The following is a 25,743-nucleotide window of genomic DNA, read 5'->3' on the forward strand; positions in this document are numbered from 1 at the left end:
TGGCGGGCTGTATTTTCCTTCATGTTTATCCTGTTTGGTGTCCTCTGAGCTTCTTGGATGTGCATATTCACACCTTTGGCTAAGCTTGGGAGGTTCTCTGTCACTGTTTCTTTGGCTGTTCCTTCTGCCCTTTTCTTTCCTTCTTGTCCTTCTGGGACTCCCATAATGGAGATGTTGTGCTTGACGGTGCCCCACAGCTGGCTTTACCTTTACCAGCCTCTTCCTCTGCTCTTCCTTGGATGCTGTACCTTGTTCTTTCTGCCTCTGGAGTTTCCAAATAGTTGTTTCCGACAGTTCCAGCTGTTTTGGTGGGAGGACTGAGTCTTGGAGCTCCCCACTCTGCCATCTTCCCCGAAGTCCCTAAAAGTCTTTTTTTAAATCCTGTGAACTCTATGACTCTTATCCATGTATATCCCACATTTGAAATTTATAATAATTTTTATAGCTGGAGAAAAATAAAATTTATTTAATATTCTTGAACTTTAAAAAACTTTAAAGGTGGTTATATTAAGTATGTTTCAAATTTTGCTGAAATTTTTTAAGAGTTTCTGGCAGATAATCTGGTAACATTTGTTTAATTTTTTTTTCTGTGTTTTAAAGGTATACATGTTCATTGTAGAAAACTTTTATAGTTCTTGCACCAAAATGTGCCTCCAGCCCATTTCTGTTTAATTACAGGCATATATTATTTCATTTTAAAAAGGTGGTCCGTTCTATTTTATAATCTGCTCTTTAATCACTTGATAGAGCATATACCTTTTTTATATGTATGCATTTACACGTATTTTTAGCTTGAATTTTAATGGTTGTAGTATATTCAAGAATATGGACGTAACATAAATTATTTAATCTGGTAAATTTTGATTCTTTAGGAGATTAAATGGGAACATTTATCATTAGTAGATAAAATTTTATTGTGGATTTTTTGATGTATTACAAGATACTTTTTGGTAGTGGTTGCACAATGTTTATAATTTATTTGTTTACTATACTAAATACTGCAGCCTCCAAATTGCCAATGATAATGGCAAGAATAATGTGAATGGCTAAAAATGTATTTTATGTATTTCTCTTTGCATAAAAGAGCTTTTTACAATGTTTCTCTTTGCTATTCTTTAAGAAATTTTAAAAATCAAGATTAGAATTGTACAATACGATTTTTAACTGCACAACACAGTAAGCCCTAAGTTAAACCATGGAATGTAGTTAATAGTAGAATTATAAAAATGTGCTTTCATCAGTTGTAGTAAATGTACTACACCAATGCAAGGTGTTAGTAATAGGATGGTGTGTGGGAAGCCTGTATTTTATGCATGACTGTTTATGAACCTGCAACTTCTCTAAAATTAAAAAAATAAATAAATAAAAAACTTTAAAAAGATTGCTGAGCAGAAAGTTCCCATTATAGGTTTAGGGTAAAAGGTTTCTGCTTCCTTCTGATTCACACTCTGGGTCGGGAGTGTGTAGTTGCGTTGAGCTGGCATCAGATCCGCTGCGAAAGCGTGTGGAGGCAGTCGTTCTTCCTGCTTGTTCTTCCTCATGAGGGACTGAGGGACTGGGGCAGGTTTATTAATCTGCTAATGGTTTTGCTGTTTAATACGTATGTTAACTTTTTTTTAAATTCTCTTTTCTTGAAGACTGAGATTTCCACAAAAGCATCCAGGTCAGTGACGACAAAAGCATCAAAACGGCGATCTAAGAATTCACTGGAAGGTACTGCAAAGCTTATTATCTCTGTAGCTGAAAGAACTGATGTTAGTTTCTTTGCCACTAATCACGATATCTAGTAGGGAACAGATCTGCCGTGGGGTGGGACGTACACAGACTGTAACCCCCACCCCACTCACACCGGGGGCAGGGTAGTTACACCCTGTGTGCTGGAGAGCTGAGTTGGAATCTAGAGTCTCTTAGAAGCTGTGATTGGATTTTAATTTTCCAGAAATTTCCGTATATCTTTGGCTCTTGTCTTTCAGCATTGGTAGGCTAAATTTAACCCTGAGGTGGAATGAACATAAAGAGCATACAGGCGGCCGATATTTACACATTTAAAAAGTCAAATAAGTTATCATTGGGAATTGAGGGTAGGACTAAAACTAACTGACATGGCCTGGGGGGTTGCCTCATTTTTTAACAGTCCAGTAAACAGGGAGAGGATGTCAGGCCAGTGCAGGGAAGTGCTGTTGGAGGCCAGGGGTGCTGGAGGCTCACTCATGTTTGAACTATTAAAGTTACTTTGAATGAGCAGTAGTAGTGTCTGAAAAATCTTCCTTTTCCTAAATTGTGTAAGTTAAAGAAGTGTAGTGAGAATGTAATAGTATGACTGTTTCATTTAGCAACTAAACTTAGATGGTAAGTTCTGCCTTTTCACAGTGATAAGTAATGCTTGAATGAACTTCTTTGTGCCAGAAGCTGTTTCTTCTGTTTCGGATGGTCTCCGTGGGTCGATTTCCAGCAGTTTAATTACTGGCACAGAGGGTGTGGCGCTGTACGATTTTAGCTGCCCTGTGCCACTAGCTGTCCCCTGTCCCCCATGCCTTCTCCAGTTTGTTTAATAGTTTTGATTTTGATAGGTGACAATGGAAAAAGTTTTCTCTTTTGACTGCCAGTGAGATTGAACATTTTTCCGTGTTTGGCAGTCTTTTGCATTTACGTGTGCGCCTTGGCTTTGCTGCTGTTTGCTTGTCTCCTTCCCACCTCTGTCAGGAGTTTCAGTAGCGATCGTTTTAATTTGCATGAGTTCCCTGCATGTGAAGGACATCTGCCAATAAAAAAAAAATCCTGTGTTTTTTTCAGTTTTATTTCTTTTAATAATGTTTGGTTTTGTTTTTGACTTGCATGAGTGTTTAATTTTTATGTACTAGAAACTGCCAGTCTTTTGTTTGTTTTGTTTTGGTGTGTGTAATTTGTTCAGAGATTTGAGAAATAAAGATTTGTGTTTTATCATGGATTTTTAAATTTAATCTTTTTAGTTATCTCTGTTTTCTTCATGGTGTGTGGCAAGGCTCTCGTTTTATTTTTCAGAATAACTCCTCAGTTGTTCAGTCCCCTTCCCTCCTTGTCAGAGAGACTCCCATACGCCTTGGTAGGCAGGAGTCTGTTTTTTTTCACTTTGCTGTCTTCTGGTTTTCTATTAGTTTCATATCATTGTTCTTTTCAGAAAGTTTTAAGCCATTTTACGTATTTATTCCTTCAGATGAATTTTAAAATCACTTCATGGTTTAAAAAATCTTCACTGCACAAAACAAAGAAACAAAATAACTCATCAGGATTCATCTGGACTAGTGTTGAATGAAGCTTTCATTCTTTGGGAAGACGGGCCACCCCTAATTTCACGTCCGTGAGGGCCTTTCCCCCTTCCCTGGGCAGATGCGGTGTGTGTTTGTGTTTGTGGCTTGACCAAGGCGATTGCTGGGTTGGTTGGTTTGTTTTGGAGTTTTCTTGGAAATGGTGTTTTTTACCCCTCATTTTTAAAACAGCTCTTGTTGGCATAGAGGTGCCTTACTGATTTTTGTAAATGTATCTTAAATCCAGCCTTGTGGCTGACTCTTAATCCAGTAATTCTTCAGTGAGGCTCTTGGGTTTTCTAGACCATCCCTTCATCTGCTTTTCTTTTCCAATAACTCTGGGTGTTTGGCACCTCTGTTTACCAGTGAGCTTGTGCTATAGGTTTTTTTTTGGACAGCCATTGAGAGGTTTTATTATCAGAGTTCAGTAAGCTTTGTGCATTAAGCTTCACTGAGTGCTCAAAAACCTGGGGACAGTCTGGTTTTCCCTGCCTGCTGGCCGAGGCACTGACTTCACTGTGGGCTCTCACACAGCCAGTTTGTCCTTTGGCTTCATACCTGGCCTCGCTGAAATGGGCAGGCATGTGGGCAAATGCCCAGGATCCAGGAGGCGCCTGAAACATAGGACCTCAGCATTGTCCTCGAGGAGTTACCCCACACTTCCTGCAGAGTGTGAGCACTCCGTCATTATCGGACTGTTTATGAGAGTCTCTGTAGAATCCACATGCACTCTGTGTGAGAATATGGTCTCCTTAAGCAGAGCATTATAGCAGAGCAGAGAGTCCTTGAGTGCATTTAAAATTTCATTTATTGGTAATTATGCAGCATTAGACGTTAATTTTAATACATATTTTCATTGTACAATTTCATGTCAGGAAGAAGGGACTCTAGAACCAATGAAAATAGTCTTTCCCTTGAAAAAGAACATAACTCTTCCTACAGTAAAGCTAAAAAGGAACATACCATGAAACAGCTCGGTAAGACCAAGTGGACCCCGGGCAGTGGCTGTGAATGAGTGCTTGAGAGTTGAAACCTTCAGCTGCTAGGCGCAGAGCTCTAGGGGTACCGCAGCAGAGCTGTGGCCCTGCTGGAGATGGGGTGTGAGCCCTGAGCACTGCCCGCTGTACCCTCCCCTGCCAAGGCCCCGGGGCTGACTCCCCCCCTGCCCCGACTGGTCCCAGCTGGGCTGTTCCTACCCTGGTTGAAATGGTCGGTTTGTGCCTTCCTTTTTATTCTGCAGACATTCATGGGACTTATAATCTAGAAGACAGATAGTAAAGAGAAAACAGGATAGATAGTGTTAGTTAGTGAGGGATCTTTTGAAGGAAAATGAAGTGGAGAGAAGTGGAGGGGGCATCTGAGCAGAGAGCTGCCTGGGAGGGATGGGGATGTGCAGAGAGCAGAGGCCCTGGGCAGGCACAGGCCTGCCGATTGGGGCCAGGAGGCCAGGCTGGCGAGGCTGGAGCAGAGGGGCAGCGGGAAGGAGACAGGGCCAGGGGGCCATGTGTTTCATGGTGAGTGTGAGCAGAAGCCCTCAGAGGGTCTCCAGTGGGACAGAGTTGTGATTCGACTTGCCTTTGGGAAGGACCATGTTGGCCGCAGTGCAGGGCAGAGGTGGAGGCCAGGGCCCGTCGAGGCCACTGTAGCATCCGAGACGACTCAGCCCTGCATCAGTGGTGAGGACACCCGGGGCTTAGATCTGTTTGACAGTAGAGATGACAGATGCGGGTGGACTGGATGTTGGTTATAGAAAGAAGAAGGATCAAAGGTCAGGTCAGCTGGGGAGGTGCCATTCATTGAGTCGGGAAGGCCTTGGGAGAAACCGGTTGGTGGGATGGGGACAGCATTGGGAGTTCTGTTTTGGACCCGTTAAATTTGAAAGGCCTGTCCCGGTAAACGACTGAGGTGAGACTAGACAGATGTGCAGGTCTGGGTTTCAGGGGAGAGTTGGGGAAACTGGAGGTGAAACCAGGGACCTGGGAGCCCTCAGCACACAGGTGATCTCTGCAGCCGTGGGCCCTGGCGTGGTAACCTGGGGGGCTCTAGGTAAAGAAGGGGGTTGGGGTGCTCCAGAGCCTGCTGAGGTTCCCAGGTTAGGAGGGGAGCAAGTTTAGAGGACAGCCTGGGGAAAGCCAGGAGGAGGATGTTTCCGGAAGGAGGGCGGTGTCTTGCCGAGGGCTTCAGGGAGGGTGAGTTGGTGAGGCTGAGATTGACCGTTGAGTCTGACAGGACAGCTTGTTGTTGGCGACTCTGACTTAAAGCCCTTAAAGAACCTAACTAAAGCAACCAAACACAAAAGCCCTTACAATATTTTAATCTGTTGTTAACTATTTTGTGTCAGGAAGAAAGGAGGATAATATTTCAGCTAAAATTTTAGACCCCGTAGTGTCTGGATTAAATAATGAACCAGATCAGGAATCTACAACTTCAGAAATAGGTAAGAAAAATACATTCTCTAGTTTAAATTCCTCATCACTTTGATATGAAATACTTACATTTCAGTGTAGTTCTACATTATTTTTTATTCTAATTAATGTTCATCAGATATTTTTACAATCAGATGACTTGATGTTTTGTTTGCTTCAATTTGCTGTTATATAATAAAAAGTAACTCAGCCGTATGTTAAACTTTACTTTTTATGTATAACTAATTTATTTTTACATCTAAACAAAATGCTTTCTTCATCACACCATTGGAATGTTATAAAATGATGTGATGATGAAATGGAGAAATTATTTTTTTTAATACCCAGCCTCTTCTGCTTTATTATATGAAGGAAATGTTCCTCATTAATGGTTTTTAAAGTGCTTATGGCACTTTGGGGAAATTGATTCCATCTTTTGCCGATTTAGATTTAAGGCTGGCAATGTTGCCTGGTGCCAAGTCCTCGCCTCTGCTAAAATGGAAGAATTAGACAAATGATTGTGGGATTTCAAAAGGGTTAATTTGTGAATACGTATCTGTAAGCTTAGTCTTCTGTGATTTCGACTAAATTCTTCAGAAACATCAGAATCCTTGAGTGATGTTTGCATCGCTCAAGGTTGAACTTATCTTGTATCTCTCTGATTTTTGTGTGTTTTTTGGTAGTTGTAGCTAGAATCTTGATGAGCATGTCTTCGTGCATTTTCCCCTTTAGAACTCTGTTTCTAAGGGGGAGCATAAGTGTAAACATCCCGCTCCATCACTGGGATAGCAGGTGGTACACAGTTATTTATTCCAAATGGGCCACAAACGTGATTCATCTAGATCTCCAGCAGTGTGGGACGATGAATAAAAGGTTACTAGACCAGAGCAGACGGAAACACTTCTCCCTGTGGACATGCACGTTGGGGCCAAACCACGTCTGTGATAGTGTGTTTTATTTTTGCCAGAGCTGGCGTGGGTGGGAAACTCCCAGGCAGTCCCTCGACTGCAGGGGAGGGAAGGGGGCAGGGCTGACAGCCTGAGGGGAGACAGTCTCCTAGAGGGCCACTGGGTGGCCGTGGTGTCCAGACAACCCGCAGATGAGACCAGCGGGCAGAATGGGGCAACCAGCCTCGAATCCCAGCCCCTCTGCTTCCCGGCTCCGGGGCCTTGAGCGGGCAGGTAGGTTTGCTGAGCCAGTTTCCTCTTTCCTATAATGGGTGTAAAATGCCTCCTGGAGGGTACATGCGGTGCCGTGTGTAATGGGGCTGGCTTGTCCCAGGCTCCCATCCAGCATCTGCTCAGGTGAACTGGGAAACAGCCCCAAATCAGGACAGGCAGAGCTCCATCTCATACAGTACAAGTGGAGTTAAAATAAATGGAAATACTTATTTAGAAATATATTGAGCTCTTTTTAGATATTATCTATAAGTCCAAAAACAATATAAGCCCAGTTGTTGAGATGCACAAAATGTAGCCAAGATGGCTTCTCACCTGAGCTTTCTGCAGTGGCTGGGCTGAAGCCTTTTGCCCCCGGCCATGAGCAGAGTCCCTGCACAGGTGTGGCCCCGGGAGGCGGGGTGGTGGGAAGCCCCCCCAGCTCCCCACCAGACCCCTCTCCCGACACGGTCCGGTCATCACAGCCAGGCCATTCGCAGATGCTGTCTTGAGCCGGCCGTCATTTTTTTGCCTCATGGACCTCAGAGTTCATCAGCAGTCGTTCCTCTCCTTAATTTCTGTCATTGAGTACGATCTCCAGACTCGGTGCTGCCAGGTCTGGGTCGTGAGCCTTTCACCCCGGGGACCCTTCACTCCTCGAGCTTCTGGGGAGACTCGTGCCCAGGCAGAGCCGACTGACCAGGCCTGGCACCCCTGCGCCCACAGCTGCTGGCTTGGCCAGCATGCCTCTGCCAGCTCGGCTTGAGGGCCTTGGTGGGTTTTGTCAGTGTTTTGCTTTTTCAGCAGGGAACTTAACCCACTTCTCTTTCAAGACATGAACTGTTTCTTCCCCTACTCTGTAACACAAGCTGTATAACGTGCTTGTTCGCTTTACAGTTGTTTAACAGTGTCAAGTTTTTCTGGAATGTAAAGCCAGATCTTTATTTTGCTTGAGTTCCCTTATTACATTTTGTTTTACTGTTTAAACTTTTTTATTATGAAAAATACAGAAAAGTACAAAGAATGGTACAATTATTCTTATATACCTCTTACCTAGATTTAGTAGTTCTAATATTTTGCCATGGTGTTTCATGTAGAGCTGTATATTTTAATGAACGATTTCAAAGTATATTAAAGATATCTTGACACTTTACCTCTACATACTTAAGCACGTAGCTCAAAAAACAAAACAAAACTAAACAAAAAGACATTTTCCTACATAGCCATAAAACCATGGTCACGCTTAACAGAAGTATTATTCTTCAAAAGCATGTAAAATCCAGACTGCATTCAAATTGTCTCAAAAATGATTTCCATGATTGTTTTTTTTTTAAACTAGGATCCAATTAAGGTGAACATTCTGTATTTTTAAAATTATTTTTCTCTCCTTGACTTCCCCCCTCTCTCACCCCTTTTTCCTGAGTACATTGACTTTTTGGAGAGATCTGCTTGCTTGTCCTGTGTAATGATCCCCTTTCTGGATCTGTCTGATCGTTGGCTTGTGGTGTCATTTAACTTGCCTCCAAGGCCCCCCACCCTGCTTTGAGCTGCAGGCCCCCCATCGGCTCAGCCTCCGCCTGCTTGCTTAGGTGCTCTGCACCTTGTGTGTGCTGAGCGCAGACCCTTGTTTTAAACGCCTGGTGTTTGATCAAATTCAGACATGCGCATATCCAGCGCCTCTGCGCAGCTGACGGCTGCCCAGCCACAGTGCGTGGCCCCAGGTGGCAGGGTGAGGCTTTCCAGCTTGGGGAGACCTAACCCCGAGGCCCAGCCTCACCCCCGGAGACCACTGGGCACCACGTAATTCCACACGGCAGATTCTGCCACTGTCTGGGGTTTTATGCTGAGTCACGGTCACTTTAATTTTTTAAATAAGTGTATTATTTATTTTTTTAAAGCTGCTGTTGGCAAACTGGTTAATCTGCCTCCATGATTAAGAGTGTTTATAGTATGATTAGTGGATGTACAGTCTGTCTGGGGGCTTTTCTGTTTGCAGAAATTTGGGGTTTAGTAAAGCTTCCCTAAGAACACTGCTAGAACTGTGAAAAGATAGAAGTGGGCAAATTGTCCTTGGTTTCCCTGAATTACGGAAACAAGATGATGCACATGTGCTCTACTTATTGTGCCAGTGGGTTTCGTCGAGTATAGAAAATGTTTGGCACTTTCAAATAAATTATAACAATTAAAAATAATTAGAGTATTTTCTTCTAAAATTGATGGTGATCAAAACCAAGTCCATATTTTTACAATTGTGTTTTAGACTCTTTGGCTGCCCTCTATAAAATATCATAAATAATAAACTATGTTATTTAACAGACTATTTAAATCAGTATCATTTTTACAGCTTGAAAAAAATTTCCTTAGAAAATTATATGTCATCCACTATGTATTTTGTAAATAAGTAAAGGAGTTCTGATAGTCAATGACAGGTTGATTCTGATGTAAACTATTTATTTGGCTAGTTTTAAGAAATTATAAAACTGTGTTTCAGGTAAGGGAACATGCTACCGATTTTATATTTGTCTTTTGGTTTCCTCGTAGTGAGTGCTGGGCCCTTTATGAATGGGTTAATTTTCCAGTTGTGGATTCGACCGTGGTGCAAAACCTGCTTCTCTGACACCCCCCACCACCTCCCACCCACAGTTTTTGCTTTTAGTAGGAAGAATATTTTATTTCTTGGGGACCTGATTTTTTTTCCTGTTTTCATAACGAGAACATCAGCTGTAACCAGTACCAAGTATTTGACAGTTCTAAACATGTCTGCACTGTGTCCAAGATGTTTTTCTTTTCTTCCTCCTTTCCCGATTCAGCCACCGCTTTGCAGCATCTCAGCCCCTGGGCCTGGGAGGCGAGCGTGGGCTGGTGGTGGTCAGACGGTTCTAGAAACAGGGAGTGGAGGGGGAGTCTGCTCCGGCTGCCGAGGGCCCTGGGCTTTCACATGGTCTGCTCACAGTCTGGGACTCCCCTCCCCCTTCTGATCCCATAGCCACAGCAGGGGGGTAAGGTTCTAGGGGGTGTCTCAGAAGCTGCCTGTGGTCAGTCCTTTGCAAACTCACAGCGCAGGGAGACGTAGATCAGCAAGCGTCCCATGAGTTAACAAAGCTTGACCACTGGCCTCCAGGTGCACGGCCTGAATGTCCAATTTTAAACTGTTCTGTGTCAGGGACAAAAGAAGCCAGTGCTAATTCAGCCAGTGTTTCAGATGATAATTCCGCTAGTCTGTGGCGTGAGACTGTTGAGGCAGACCCCGCGGTGAAACGGAAAGGTAAGACTCCCGGCTCAGACCTTTCCCAGCTGGGGGGTGGGGGCTGGAGGAGACGGCGCCCCAGAGGGAGGCCACTGTGCAGGCCCTCCTCCGAGGGTTGAGCCCTGCAGGCTTCTGGGGGCACTGAGTGTGGGCGGTGAGGCACCGAGGATTTTTAAACGCGCTGGAATCAAACGGAGGTTCTTGCCGTGCGACAGCAGACTCGTGTGTCCCACACGTGCTTCTGGGGCTGTGCGACGTGGCAGGGTCCTGTGAGCGCCACGGATGCTGCCTGGGAAGCTGTGAGGATTGCTGCCTGGAGAGGCAAGCAGGGCACACCCAGATTTCACGCTCGGAGAGCACTTTCCAAAAGTGCTTTTGAAATAACGTCAAACTTGCAGGACAGTTGCAAAAATAATTACAAAATCCATTCAGAGAACTCCAACATACCCCCCACCCAGATACCCAGATCCACCAACTTTTAATATTTTTCCACATTTGCTTCCTTCCTTCCTTCCCTCCCTCCCCCCCGTTTCTTTCATCCATCCACCCATTTATCTGTTTTCTGTACATTTGAGAGTAGGTTGTGTACACCATTAAAGAGCATTTTAAAACCCAAACACCATTGCTAGCAGCATTTTTCTCTCTGTAGTGTTCCTTCAGTGTCTTAAGTTGTCTAACGATGAAATTCTGTGCTCTGCGTAATTTTTTCTCAGCATTTGTTTTTTGGTAACCTAGAGCTCCTGCTGGGCTTGTTGGGGTGCCATGGCCTGTGCTATGGCCTGTGCTGTGGCATGCTGCAGTGGGGAACCTGGGCCTGTGCAGGCAGCGGTGGCCAGGGTGCTGTGGATGGCTGGACTGAGGGACTGTGCTTTAGGTGTGTGTCTGTATAAACAGTACATGCTGAAGTTCATGGGCCACGATCTCAGGCAGTAGGTGCTTCAGTGAGCTGAGTCGGGCTGGCTTCCAGCCTTCCTGGCATTTGCACGCGAGTGGAGTTGAGGCCGTGGAGAGAAAACGAGACCCTGGCTGGGAGAGGGAGGCTCTCTGAGGAAGGGGCCAGGGGTGTGGTGGGGAGAGCGTTTTGCAGCCGGCTGAGGGGACAGAGCTCCTGAGTGAGCAGTGTTCAGTGTGGCATCAAGTGTGGAGATGAAGGGTGTGGGGAGCTGGGGCTGCTGGGGCCAGGTCTGGGGTCCCCCTGGGTGGTCAGCGTTTGTTGCAAGAGCAGTGGGAAGCCAATGGTGTTTTTGGAGGAGTGACATATACATACTTTAGATTATGAGAAGAGCATTCGTGCTTCATTTGGGAGGCTTAGCAACTCCTCCAGAGAAGAAGTGGGCATGGCTTAGAGGTACTGGAATGATGGGTGGTGGTGGGGTAAATGATGGACAGTGGGGGTGAAATGATGGATGGTGGGGGGTGGAATGATGATGGGGTGGGGGGTGAATGATGGTGAGGGGTGGAATGATGGATGGTGGGGGGTGAAATGATGGACGGGGTGGGGGCAGGGACAGACTCGAGGGCCGTGTGAGAGGCAGAGTCGTCTGGACCTGGGCGTGGCTTGGAGGATCTGCCTCTGAGCCCCCTGATGGAGAGGCCAGGCTGGGCGCCTAGAGGAGAGGTTGGAGCTGGAGCGAGGGCTCCGGGGGCTGCTGCACAGGCTGCAGGGATGGATCATGGTGAGGGACAGGGAGGCCGGGAGAGGGCCTGCCATGCCTGCCCTGGGCGTTGGCCTGTGGGGAGGAGGCACCTGAGGGGCAGGGGCGAGCAGGAGAGGAGGAGGGGTGTCAGCGTGTGGGGGCTGCCGGGGGTCCAGGAGGATGCGCCTGCGGGTGCCTGTTGGGTCAGGGACCCAGGATCTCTGTTCATTTGCCATCTGTGTGTCTGGTCTCCCACCTCTTGACTCTCTGTGAGCTCACAGTCTGTCCCCAGCACCCCGAAGGCCCGAGCTTTGCATTAGGAGGTGGGTGTTTGGAGTCAGGGGTGCGGGCTCTGTTTCTCAGCCCAAGGCCACACGGTAATAACCGACCTGGCCTCTCCAGAGCATGCCCTCTCCTGCACCCCCCTCACCCCAAAGCATCAGCCTTGGGGACCCCAACGCTGCTTGTTTTCACACAGCCCTTCTGGGGGTGTAGTCTGGAACCCATGTTCTCTGCGCCCTCCTAACTGGCTCCTTGCCTCCGTTGGGCCTGGTAGGGGGCTCTGTGGGTCCCAGGCCTGTCCTCTGTCTGTCTGATTTGTGTGGGCATCTCTCCCTCTGGGGTGTTCCCAGCCCTCTCCTGGGGTTCCCCTGGCCGCCTTCTCCTTTGTGCCACACGCTGGTGTCCAGCTCCCACGGCCCCTGAGCTTGGCCTCCTCCCTGAGAGCACCGTCTTCAGGCCGAGGGGCTGGCGGCCTGGCTCTCCGTGGGCGACGGGAAGCTGCTAGACCCTCCTGTAGCACAAACGAGGGGTGTCTGGGCAGTTGGCTGGCTGACCCTTGGAAGGACTTGGGGCGGCTTCTCATGAGCACACGAGGCAGCACTCTCGAGGGGAGCCCTCTGAAATGAGGCGGGGGCTGCCTCTAGAAAAGGCAGGCGTGTCCTTGGCTCTTATGAATACGTGTAGTTTGGGCTCTTCCACAGATGTGCTCGTGTATTTCGAGTGTAACATGAAGATTATCCCCCTACGGGACTGAACCCACCCCTGCGGTCCTACCGCTCGTTTCATTTGTGACCTCAGGAGCTTGAGCTCCTTGTGTGACAGCTTAGCCTTGGTCGCATTTGTCCCCCAAAAGCAGCGCAGGAGGAAGGGGGTCCTGGGCGGAAGGGGGAGGAAGGCATTTTGAGCTGGAGCAATTTTCTTCTCTTGATTTTGAAGCTGCTGGGAAGGTGCTCCCTGAGCAGTTCTGCAGGATGAGCTGATGTTTGCTTTCACCCAGAGTCTCCAGATTGGTTCGATGATTTGGTTTTGGCAGGTTCAGCACCGTCCTGTCCCCTCACACCCGGGATTCGACCTGCTCTTGGCTTCCTGGTGTTATCAGTGTTGTCTAATATATTTGGTTGATGTTATTTCTGTGTTACTCTTTCCTCATTACATTTTCATGTAATTTCATTTTATGAGTCATAGCTTTGTTTGCTCTTTTTTCTATCTTTGAAAGTAAAATGACGGCAATAGGAACTAGAAAATCAGCTAAGAGGAAAAGGTCACTTTTTTCCTAGTACATATTCACAATTACTTATGATGTGTTTTTCTCTAATTCTGTGATGCTCATTTAATATTTCAAGATTTACTGACACAAATATTAATTTTCTGATATGCTTTTTTTTAGGTGACTCTACCAGTGACGTAGGTAAGAAATGGCCTTAAATAAATATATTTTAGTATAAATTGTGTACATGTTAATAGAAGTATGTAATTGCAGATTTTTTTTATGAGTTATGGTACCATAGTTTCAGTTGTTTCCTTATTATGAAATATAATGTATATACAGAAAGATGATAGTTTTCAAATTATAATTTAACAAATAACTATAGAACAAATTTCAAAGGATGCTATGGATTACAGTTCCACCATTTCAATTCTTTCCTTTTAGCTATTCTAATACCCTAGCAACCAAGAAAAAGAAAATTATATAGAGATTCAGTATTTATAATCTTTTATTAAATTCCATCTTGTCTGTTACTACGCCTTCCTCTAATTTAATCACTTTTCCGATCTTTGGGAATGTCTAGGCAGTGACCACCCTAACCTGTTCATGTTGAAAAGGGGTGTTGACTTCATGAGAAAAGGGGACACATCTGGTTGATGTTCTTGAAGAGGCTGTTGCCTCTGGGTTTTGGAACTTAGCTGGCGTAGGAGTTCTCTGAAGGGTTTAAGTTTCTGAAGAATAAACTTAATGAGTAAAACTTTTATAGAGTCTCAGACAGGGATCTGGGTATTCTTTAAGGTTTTCGGGACTGTTGACTTGTGCTTATCATACTGTGGCCATTTGGCATATCTAGATGAAGCTTACATAGGAGTAACCTCCAGGACAGCCTCTTTGAATTCTCTTAGTCTTATTTTGAAATCTTATTTTGTTGCCTTTCTTTTCCCCCTTTTGGCCAAAAAGGCATTTCAATCCCTTGATGCCAGGGTCAGGCTCATTCTCAGAATCCATGTCCCATGTTGCCAGGAAAGCTCATTCACCTGGGGGTTCCTGTCCCACGTCAGGGGGAGGGTGATGGATTTATTTGCAGAGTTGGGCTTAGAGAAAGTCCACATTTGAGCAACAAAAAAGGTTTTCTGGAGGTGACTCTTAGGCATAATTATAGGTGGGCTTAGCCCTCCCTTTACAACCATAAGTTTCACCTGAGCAAGCTTAAGATCGAGGGCTTGGCTTATAGAGTAGGGGGTTCCTAAGTTCACATAGCGTATGTTATGTCCATGATAATCCATCCATATCATCACTTAGTTGTACAATCCTCGGATTTATATTTTGCATAATTAAATTGCATTAGCAAAAGTAATTTAAGGAAACATCTTTTTTTTTTTGAATTAGAGGAGTTGTAGGTATACAGAAAAATCATGCAGAAAGTACAGAGTTCCTATATATCCCCTCCCCCCAACACTTTTCCCTGTTAATAACACTTCCCCTGTTAGTAACACTTTGGCACCTTTGTTACAACTGATAAGATGATGATATAATTATACTATTAATTATAGTCCATAGTTTACATTAGGGTTCACTGTGTTGTATAGTCCTATGGTTGTTTAGGATTTTTGTTCTGGTGACATATATAGAACCCAAAACATTCAGCTACCATCACCAACCATCCACTGCCAAAACATTTCCATCACCCCAAACCAAAACTCAGTACCAATTAAACATTAACCCCCCATTCCCTACCCCCACCTTGGCCCCTGGTAACCTGTCCTCTAGTTTCTGACTATGAATTTGCATATCCTACTTATTTCATATAAGTAAGATCATACATATTTGTCCTTTTGCATCTGGCTTATTTCACTCAACCTGATATCTTAGGAAACATAACTATACCAATTTAAGATTTAATTTACGTGTTTTAAGTTTCAAAATAATGCTTTTCAGGATTTTTTTCCTAGAGTATAACTTATATTTGCATTGCTCAAGTTCTGATTTATTTTTACTACTCTGTAAAGCATAAATCTCTTTTACTTTAAATAGTGAAGCAGATGTAATTGCCTTAATAGTTTGGCTTGTTATTTATTGATTAGATTCTTTTTATCAAAATGAGGAAAACTTTTATCAGATTATAAGAAGAATATGGTAAATACCCAAAGTAAATGCAGAAAAACACGAAGAAGAAAATAAAAAAGCGCTGGCAGTTCCGCTGCTCCCTCTTTAGTGACTGTCCTTCTAGCCCCATGCGTGTGTGCGTAATGACCAGCCGTGTGGCCGTGCTGCCCTGCTCGGAAGGCGCTTGCTGAGGCCGCAGTGGGCACGCTCTTCCCGGGCCAGTGACTGTCCCCCTCGTCATTTCTCACGGCTCGTGAGCCAGAGGGTGGTCGTTGCGTCCTCACCTGACGGTTGCCTTCTGTTTGTCAGTGGTCACGACGGCAGGGTGGACACCTTGACACGGGTGCAGCTGCATTTATGTCCACTTCTTGTAGGCTGCATTTCCTCCCATTTAAATTGCTGAATTAATTGACCTGCCTTTTGAATTTTGACTTTTTGAAAATTGAACCAGTTTGCATTTCCAGGGCTTGAGGGTGCCCTTTCTTTAAATCCTCACCAAATTTAGACATCAAAAGTCTGTTTTATCTTTATCAAAGTGATAGGTGAAAAACATAGCTCCTTTATCTTTACAATTACAGATTGCTGTGTTTTCAAATATTTATTGGTTGTTTGTGTTTCTGCCTTTGTGAACTGCTGAATTAATTGTCCTGTGTTCAGAAGGAGAAGTTGGACCTGCTGGCCAAGATAAGTCAGAGGTGTCAGAGAATTCAGAAATCCCCAATGAGCTTTCATCCAGTGGCAGGTGAGTGTGTCTTTTGCTTCCCTCACTTTGGAAGAGAATCCACCTGGGACACAGCTGTAACACTTTTTTCCTTTTTCTATACCTTTTGCTGTTTAATGCTTGAGCTTAATTATGAGGCAGTATTTGTACAAAGAAAGAAAAAACCGTTTATGTAATTTTTCTGTAGTTGATGTATGAATGACTATATATAGAACATTCTAGAGATTTAGGGACATCCATAATTTATGGCTTAATCACATCATGTTTTTTTACTGATAGTTATGCTAAATAAGATTATTTTTTGTACCTGAGATCACCAAAAATATAAGATTAAAAAATGGCCATTTTTTTAACCTGTCGGTTTGGTGAAATGTTCTGAATATTCTGTAGACTATAGATGCTGGCTGAAGGTCAGTGTTGGCGTTAACCTGGGTTTTCTTTTGTCTCCTTTGACATGTGTGACTGTCTCCTCTCTGGTGTCTGCACCTGCGGCTTTAGACGAATACCCCGGCCTGGTAGCGCCAGACCAGCCCCTCCGCGGGTCAAGCGCCAGGAAAGCGCAGAGTCGCTGGCTGTGGACCGGTGAGGTGGGGGGCTCGGAGCCGCGCTGCCGGGTGGGGGTGGCGGAGGCAGGGGCCTCCCAGGTGCGCGGGGATGTGGGGCCGACAGACGGGGCGGAGAGCGCAGAGGAAAAGGAAAAGCAGGTCTGCTGTCGTCTCACACCGCATGCCACAGTCCACACAGATGAACAGATAACATTAAATCATTAAAACATGCCAGGAAGAGTTGGGTGCATTTCTCTGATGTCTAGACATAAAAACATGGAGAGAAAACAGAGGAAAAGGATTTACAGACTTAATTGCACAAAAATGAAAAAACTAAAGGTTGTCAGAAAGTCATCAACAATAGAAAGACAAGCCTCAGAGAGGGCTGGCTGTGGAGACAATGTGATCGTCAGTGTAAATTATAAAAAACCAAGACAAAATAGTAAAAAAATAAAACCTGGGAGCAGATTTCCGGTAGAAGGGGCAGCGAGGAACTGGAAAGTGCAGGGACAGGCGCGTCTTTCAGGGGGTTTTGCTGCAAGGGAAGCGAAAGTGTAAGGTGGTAGCTGGTGGGGAAGGTGGCACCGCGGGAAGTTGCTTTGTTTTGTTTTGTTAAGATGGAGAAATGGCAACATGTTTCCAGTAGTGGAGTGACCCAGGGGAGGGGCATTGGTGGCGGGTCAGGGCGGCCGCTGGGGCTAAGTCTGTGAGCAGTGGGGGGCGGGGGTGCGGCTTTAGAGGAGACCCTGGAGGGTGGCGGGGGGCGCCAGCTCGGAAGGTGCGTCGATGGCAGGGGCTGTGGACATGCCCTCTGGAGCTTCGTTTTTCTCATGAGCAAGAGCGGGAGAAGAGCAGGGTCTGAGTGGAGAGAAGGATGGACTGGTTCTCCGGAAGAGTGGGCTAGTGACTGGAGAGCAGAATTTTTCTCCCAGGAAAGGGGCGCCTTAGTCTCCCAGCTGCAAAAACAAATACCACACAAGGGGTCGGCTTAAACCAAGGGAACGCACTGGCCCGCTGTTCTGAGGCTGGAAGGCCCAAACCGAGGTGTCCTCGGGGCGATGCTGCCCCCTGAAGACTGGCGATCTGGGGCGGCTGCCGGCGACCCTTTGTCCTTGGCTTTTCTGTCACTTGGTGACGCACGTGGCGGCCTCTTCTCCTTTCTCTTCCGGGCCTGTTGACTTCCAGCTTCTGCTGCTCGTTGGCTTTCCTCTGAGGCCTTCTCTAGAAGGGTTAAGACCCATCCTGACTGGGTCAGGCCACACCTTAGGCTTAACCCAACTCCATCAAAACGTCCCATTGACAAGGGCTCACACCCACAGGACTGGGTTAAGTTTAAGAACCTGTTTTTCTGGGGTTCACGGCTCCAAGCCACCCAAGGGGACCCTGGGCCACATTTTGGGACATTTTTATTGTGACAGGGGAGGGGGTGGAGGAATAAAGGGTCTTGGCATCTAGTAAGCAGAGGCCGGGGATGCAGCCAGGCCCCACCCCAAAGAATGCTCTGGCCCAGATGCCCCTGATGCCGGGCTGCACTGGGGACTTCCCTTGAGTTCGGGCTGGGGTAGGGCTCAGCAGATGTGCGGCGACAGGGGCACATTCAGTGTCCAGTGCACTGCGGGTTGGGCATGGAGCACCCACAAGTGCAACAGGGTGAGGGCCCAAGGTGCATGCAGTGGAGAGATGGTAATTGCTGGTCATGGACCGTGAGCTGGCTCGGGGGGGAGGGGAAGCACCAAAGGTGAAGGACAAGGACAATGGTGGGATGGAGAGCTGGAGGTCCTGGTGGCCTGGGGTGCTGGGGGGCGTGCTGGTGGCCAGGAGTGGGGTCCCTGGCTTTGAGGATTGGGGCTTTCGTGGAGGTAACCTGTGTTGGCATGGGTGTTGGAGTGCGGGATCTCAGGGCGCTGAGGCCTGAGGGGCCAGGGTGAGGGAGTGGTTGTTTCTCAGTCCTTTGAGATCACAGGATTGAGGCAGGGGTTGCGGAGGAGGACAAGGCTCAGAGCCAGGACCTGTGGGGGGTGCAGGGCAGGGCGGGGCAGAGGATGCTGGCGATGGAGTGGGGCCATACAGCCTGCCCGCACAAGGCTCAGGGTTGGCCGTCCACGGGAGGAGGATCTGGAAGCAACAATAAGTGCAAGGAAACCCCTGACCGCCCCTTAGGCTGGTGAAGGAGGGCCATGGGGGGAAAGGCAGTGGAGACCCCAGGGAGAGCTGGCGTCCGTTCAGAGGGGTGAGGTGGAGGGGCAGCCGAGGATGGAGAGGGGTCCAGCGGGACACGGCGCGGTGTCAGCGTGGCGTGCAGCATGTACGGGGATGTGTGTGAAGGGGCCGGGCCCCAGGCCTTCCTGTGGTTACAGCGTGGATGGGGACGGAGGCTGTGGTGCCGGAGGTGCAAGGGGACCCTGCTGATGGAGCTGAGGCATTTGGGGAAGAGGGCGCTCCTCCAGGAACTCACAGCCAAGTGCAGGGGCTCCCTCTTGACCCCCATGCCTCAGGTGGGAGCAGGGGACAGGTTTGGGGTATGTGTGTGTGTGTGGTTGTGTGTGTCTGTGTGTGCACGTGTGTATGTGTGTGTGGGGGGGTGGTGGGAGGAGGGAGGCTGGTGAGGACAGGGAGGGGGTTACGGGAGGCCGGTGTGGATGGAGACGGGTTTATGGGAGGCTGGTGTAGACGGGGAGAGGGTTACAAAGGCCGGTGTGGACGGGGAGGGGGTTATGAAGGCCGGTGTGGGTGGGGAGGCTGTTATGGGAGGCCAGTGTGGACGGGGAGGGGCAGCACAGCAGGGAGGCCTGGCCAGAGCAGCGGGGGTCCTGGCGGAGTTTGAGACCCCCCCGGGGACCGGCCGAGGTCTCTGCCGAGTGTCCCCAGAGAAGGCATCCGGGCCGCGCTTTCCCTCGGTGTTGTCCTGGAGGGGCCACGTCGCGTCCCTTCAGACACCTCGACAGTTCCCGATGCCTGCGATTCGTGGAAACTCACGGCTGATGTGCACTTCCTAATTTACTTTGCTTTCTTTTGTTTAGGTTGGGGAGCGGTAAAACCGTCTCAAATGTGATTGTAGAGTCACAGAATTCCGGCAGCGAGGAGGATGACCAGTTTGTGGTGGAAGCCGCCCCTCAGATCTCTGAAATGTCAGAAATTGAAATGGTCAGTTAACCCAAGTGTAGGGTTTTGGGTGATTGTATTTAAACCACATTGGAATTAATAGTCTAGCTTTTAAAATTATGTAGACTAAGTGTTCCTCTGATTTTTTGGTTAGTTATTTACCCTCTTTAATTTTGTCATTCACTTTTGAAATCCACAAAAACATGATTTTCAGAATTCCACAAACCGGAATCTTCTTTTCCTCCTTCCTCTCCTGCTCAGGTGCCAGCAGTGGAAGTGGAAGATGGCGAGAAGCACGGTGGGTCCTGGGTGTGAGCACACGCGTGTGTTTGTGTGTGTAGCGTGTCTGTGTGTGCATTTTGAAAGGATCTGGTGCAAACGCATTTTGTATCTGTTCTGTCCGTTTTCTGGTCAGGGATCGGGGTAGCAGTAGATAGGAGACCTGCGTCCCTCCTGTGTTGATGGTTTGTGTTCTAGGCAGTTGTGGGTGCTGTAAGCCTACCCTGGGGGACAGGGACAGCCGCCCCAGGACCCCGGCATGTAGCTGGGAGCTCCTGCTGGGCGGCTCTTCTCCATCCCAAAGACTGGATGGTAGAAGTGGACGAGCTACGGTCCTGTGAGGCCACTCGTTCTCTTCTCTCGTTCTTTTCCTGAGCATGGTCGCTTCTGTAGCCTTCACCCCTCTTCAACAGGGGGCACCTCGAGGCAGCCAGTGGTACCTGCACCTCCACACTCACCCCCAGCCCCCAGCCCCTCGCCCCTCAGGTGGTTTTGAAATCCCAGGTAACATCCCTGTATCGGAAGACGTGTTGTGTGTATCTCTAATAGATAAGGACACTTAAAAAAACCCAAAAGACCAAACCACAATTCCATTGGTGCATATAAAACAAATTTAATGGTCATTCTTTAATATCACCAAACACCCAGTTTTTCCAGTTGTCTCATATTTTTTTTTATAGTTTGAGTGAGGATCCAAATAAGGCCCTGACGCAGTTGAAGGCTCTAACTTTAATCTGCAGGTTCCGCCTCCTGCCCTCCTTCCCCCTCATAATTAATTTGCTGAAGGAGCCAGGTTTGTCCTTTAGAGTTTCTTGTGGTCAGATATTGCTCATTATACCCCCGTAGTATGTTATAGTTTAGTCTTTGATTTCCCGTATGTCCTGTAAATTGATTCTAGAGGTTTGATGGGATGCAGGTTTGATAACTGGGCAAGAATGTTTGGTAGGTGGTGCTCATTCTTCATAATGTCTGGGTGTTTCTGCTTGGGATAGACTTTTTTTTTTTTAAATTCAGTTTTATTGAGATATATTCACATACCATACAGTCATCCATGGTGTGCAATCAGTTGTTCACGGTACCATCATATAGTTCTGCATTCATCACTCCAGCCTATTTTTTGAACATTTTCGTTGTACCAGAAAAAGTGAAAATAAGAATGAAAAATAAAAAAGAACACCCAAATCATCCCCCCGCTCCCACCCTATTTTTCACTTAGTTTTTTGTCCCTATTTTTCTACTCATCCATCCATACACTGGATAAAGGGAGTGCAATCCACAAGGTTTTCACAATCACACTGTCACCCCTTGTAAGCTACATTGTTATACAATCATCTTCAAGAGTCAAGGCTACTGGGTTGGAGTTTGATAGTTTCAGGTATTTATTTCTAGCTATTCCAATACACTAAAACTTAAGAGGTGTTATCTATATAGTGCATGAGAATGTTCACCAGAGTGATCTCTCGACTCCATTTGGAATCTCTCAGCCACTGAAACTTTATTTCGTTTCATTTTGCATCTCCCTTTTGGTCAAGAAGATGTTCTCAATCCCATGATGTCAGGTTCAGATTCATCCCTGGGAGTCACATCCTGCATTGCCAGGGAGATTTACACCCCTGGGGGTCAGTCCCACGTAGGGGGAGGGCAGTGAGTTCACCTGCCGAGTTGGCTTAGCTAGAGGGAGAGAGAGGGCCACATCTGAGCAACAAAGAGGTACTCTCCCAGAGGGAGACTGGGATAAGCCTTTTATTTCAACATTCAGGATTGCAAAATGGTGATTTTTCTTGAACTATTATTCTTTCCTCATTTTTTGGCTGGAGGTCTCTGTGGTGCAAAGATTTCCCTCTCTGGCCGTGTCCGATTACCCTCCGATTCCATCCCTGGAAGAGGCAGGCTGAATGCTCCATACTTGCCTTTTATTCACCAGTTGTCATAATAGTGAGTTTGTTTCCTGCCATCCATAAAAGGTGACTAATGAAGGTTTGGGTTTTTTTTTGTTTTTTTTTGGTGTTTATGTGAAATCAAGGAATTTTAACATACTTAATATGCTTCAATCTGGCTCGGTTTTCTTAGTGAAGTTCAAGTTGCCCAGTCTTTGGCCAGTGGGACCTTCTGACACCATCAGGAGATGTTGATTGCTTCTTTATTTTATGATATGACGACAGGTTTCAGGCTCATTTTGTGTATCTCTGGCCCCATATCTGGAACCTGCTGTTTCTGCAAGGAACCTGGGGGCGGTGGCTTCTGGGCTGGTTGTGGTTTTTTAGGTGTTTTCACTGGACAGAGTAGAGCATTTTTAAAATAAGAAAATCTATCCTGAGTTCATGCTGTTATTTCCAATCCAAATTTAGGGTTGCTGGGTTGAACCCAAGTTCTTTGATTTCATGCATCTCTCTGTCTCGGGTCCCCAGTCAGGCCCCAGCATCACCGCCTGCTTGTTTTGCCTGATCCTGTGATTTGCACATTGCGATTTTAGATCAGCAGCGTCAGTGTCAGTTTACAACTGTGTGATGACCGAAAACACTTTGGGATTTTATTTTGTATAGGTTTGTCTTTTTGTCCTTAAAGTATGTCCCATTAGGGTTTACAGTCAGTTCCTGTTTTTTAAAGTTGTGAAATAATTCTTCTCCATTAGTTTAGGTTGCTAATTTGATATGGTAAATTCATTGGTTTCATTTTGCTTTCAGTTTGTAGGCATTGAAAATTTTGTTTTTTTTCTTTGTGTAAAATATTCAGATGGTTCCAAGGTTATTGTACAAAACCAGGTCTATTCAGAGACACGGGGCCCCCTTGGAACTCCCTGACATTTTAGTTAATTTCAACTGCCAGCTGTTGAATTAATCTAGCGACTTTTATCAAATGAAGTTTATTTGAGGCTCTTTTCAGTGTGGAGTAGGAAGTAAGAACAACTCTGTATTCCCGTTATCCCTCTATCCATTCGGAATAGTTTCTTGAGGTGGAGAATAAATGTTAACATAAAACCGTGGCTTTTCAACAGGTGGACTGGTGAAAAAGATTCTGGAGACCAAGAAAGATTATGAGAAGCTGCAGCAGTCACCGAAATCTGGAGAGAAGGTAATGGAACGGCTGATGTAAACACTGAGATTTTAGCTGTTTCACACACTCGTATTTAAAAGTCAGAGGCATATCAGTGGCTTTTATGATCCCCAGTGATGTCTCCTCACGTCTTTGAACATCATTCCCCTGCCCGCCTCATTGTGGGGATAGCCGATGTGGGGTTCTTTCTGCGTGGGTTGTTTCCCGGGCCCAGCTCTGTTGGGGTCAGGAGCCCCAGGCTTGTCCTACCCCGACCCTGGGCTCTCTGTAGGAGGCGGACCCCTTCCCCTTCCCGCCTGGCCCACCCCACTGTGCTCTGCTTGCAGGGAGAGGCTGGCCGCCTGGCCCTGACTGCAAAATCAGGCTGGTGCAGGCCAGAGTTCCAGCCGGGCTTTTAAACATGCGTGTGACTGTGTCTGGCTCCCCAGTGGTCCTCACAGACCTCACTTTCCCTGGGCCTGCGGTGTTGGGGTGAACACCTGTGGGGTCAGATGATGTACCTCAGGTGCCACGGACAGGTTTCTGCTGCAGTCATTTTAAAATGTCGCAATAAATATTCACTTTTTTTTTTTTTTTTTTTTAAAAGCAGAAGGCACTTTGGTAGTTACCTTTATCAACCAACAATGTTGTAAGTTATATATTTCTTTTTTCGCAGCTGAATTAATGGTTCTTTTAGATAATCCCACTTAAAATGTCTGGTTTGTTGTGAAGATACAGCCTGAAATGGCAGTGGGGACTGCTGTGCAGCCGAGGCTGGCAGCTGTCATCTTGAGTGTGCAGGGTGGAGTCCTTTGGGGCGTTGGAGTGAACCTCTTTAAAATAACACTTGGGGAGCCGTGCCCCTGAGGCTTTCCTGGCAGCCCCACCGTTTGTCCATTTGAAAGGAAAGTACCTTTCTGCATCTGTTGTCTCTTGCCGTGGAATGTTAGCGTGTCATGGTCCTTTTCGTACCCATGAGGGCTTGTCCTGGTGTTCCTGGCGACACTCCTGAGACTGGCTCCCCCAAAACCTTGAGCGGAGCCCTCCAGGCTGTGCACGTGGGGAAGCTTGGAGCCTCAAGTCGGTTTAAATTTTACAGCTGTGCTTTTTTATGCAGTGCGCACCAGGCTTGTGTTTCAAAGTTTCCTCTGAAGAGTAAATTTCAGATTCATAAACCTTTTGACTTCAGAAGATAAAGGGGGAAAAAAGGGTCCTTGTTTATTAGTGAACATTTACTGCTCTGGAAAAGCACAGCTAGTAAGTGTTTCAGCGTCAGGGGTGACGGGCACTGTAATTTGGTGGGGAAGAGTCAGCGAGCCTGTACTCTGCTTTCATTAGGATGTTGATGAACATCAGATTTGTTCTGCTTGTTGGTCTTCCAAATACTTTTAATTAGATTTCCGTAGTTAAAAGAAATACCAATATACAGGTAAAGGTGAAGGCCCATTTGTCCCTGCCCCCTCCATTCTTTCGAGGACAACCCCTAAGGTGAATTTGGTATGTATCCTCCTAAATTTTTATATTCCTGTCACCAGTATTCTTATATGTTTACTATTATATGTATATAGTATTGTTCTTTGAGTTTTTAATGCTCTCCTGTTGTTGAGATTGTTAAGCAGCTTGTTTTCTTTCTTCAGGCAGCAAATTTCTGAGCCCCTCCACGTTCTGATACCTGTAGGTCTAGTTTATTCATTTTAATTGATGATTAAGTATTCCATCATTTGTTCATCCCTTCCCTTGCTAATGGACATTTAGGTTTTCCCAGCTTTTTGCTGTTAGTCCCTCTTGCAACTGCTGGGCTCTGCCTTGTTGCACAAGGGCAGTATGTAAACAAACAGCGGGGTCGTGTTCCAGTGACACTTCATTTACAAAAGCAGGACTGGCGTGCTGGCTGTGGATTGCTGACCCAGACTCAGAATGGCTGTGCCGTAGCATATGCAGGCCCCTCACCCTTACCAGAAATTGCCAGGTTACTCCTCTAAGTCCCCATCCCAAGTTGCTGTCCCGCTGGAACGGAAGTCTGCCTGCACACATCTGTGCCAGCCATTGGCAAGGCCACGACCATCTCCGTCATCCCTAGATGTTTCCTGGAGCCCCTGGCAGTCCCTTCTTCTGGCCCCTCCCTGCCCCCCCCCCCCCAATGACTGATGAGGTTGAACCTCTTTTCATGTGCTTATTTGCCATCCTTGTGTCTTCTTTGGTAAAGTGTCCAGAGTTTTTGTCCATTTTTTAAACTTGGTTGCTCTTTTTCTTATTCTATATATTCTGGATACAAGTCCTTTATCAAAAATGATTTAAAAATATTTTCTTCTGGTTTCTGGCTTGTCTGAAGTTTTAAATTTTGATGAAGTCCAATTTTATCAGTTTGTTCTTTGACAGATGATGCTTTTGATGTCATAGCTAAGAAATATTTGCCTAAACTACAGTCACAAATGTCGTCTTGTATGTTTTCTTCTAGAACTTCTAGAGTTTTACCTTTTGAGTTAATTTTTTTATGGAGTGGAGGTATGGGTCCAAGTTTGCTTGTTTGTTTGCATGTGGTATCTGTGATGTCAGATGTATAGGCATTGTTTGTTGAATTGTCATACTTAAAAAATTTTTTGCCAACCTGATGGATATGAAGTTGCATATTTCTGGTTTTCTTCATGTTAATGATAACTCACATTTGTTACCTGCTTCTCTCTGCTTTGTGTTTATTATCTCAGTTTGCATGAAGTCCTCATAAGACAGGCGCAGGT

At 46.3% G+C, this 25,743-nt stretch overlaps 1 protein-coding gene across 4 annotated transcripts in view; it reads left to right on the forward strand.

Annotated features, from left to right (window-relative positions):
* Positions 1-25,743, forward strand: part of TRAF3IP1 (TRAF3 interacting protein 1) — a 74,906-nt gene that overhangs the window by 12,936 nt on the left and 36,227 nt on the right. Inside the window, exons 7-15 of one of the 4 annotated variants that reach the window (XM_037850082.1) lie at positions 1,638-1,713; positions 5,626-5,721; positions 10,010-10,111; positions 13,400-13,420; positions 15,983-16,067; positions 16,545-16,628; positions 19,612-19,735; positions 19,955-19,991; positions 22,968-23,044. In XM_037850082.1, the coding sequence (XP_037706010.1) occupies positions 1,638-1,713; positions 5,626-5,721; positions 10,010-10,111; positions 13,400-13,420; positions 15,983-16,067; positions 16,545-16,628; positions 19,612-19,735; positions 19,955-19,991; positions 22,968-23,044 (702 nt within the window). The remainder of the gene's footprint in view (positions 1-1,637; positions 1,714-5,625; positions 5,722-10,009; positions 10,112-13,399; positions 13,421-15,982; positions 16,068-16,544; positions 16,629-19,611; positions 19,736-19,954; positions 19,992-22,967; positions 23,045-25,743) is intronic. The other 3 variants (XM_037850079.1, XM_037850080.1, XM_037850081.1) reach the window with 3 other exon arrangements.

Source organism: Choloepus didactylus, chromosome 9 (assembly GCF_015220235.1).
Source record: "Choloepus didactylus isolate mChoDid1 chromosome 9, mChoDid1.pri, whole genome shotgun sequence".
Lineage (NCBI taxonomy): Eukaryota > Metazoa > Chordata > Mammalia > Pilosa > Megalonychidae > Choloepus > Choloepus didactylus.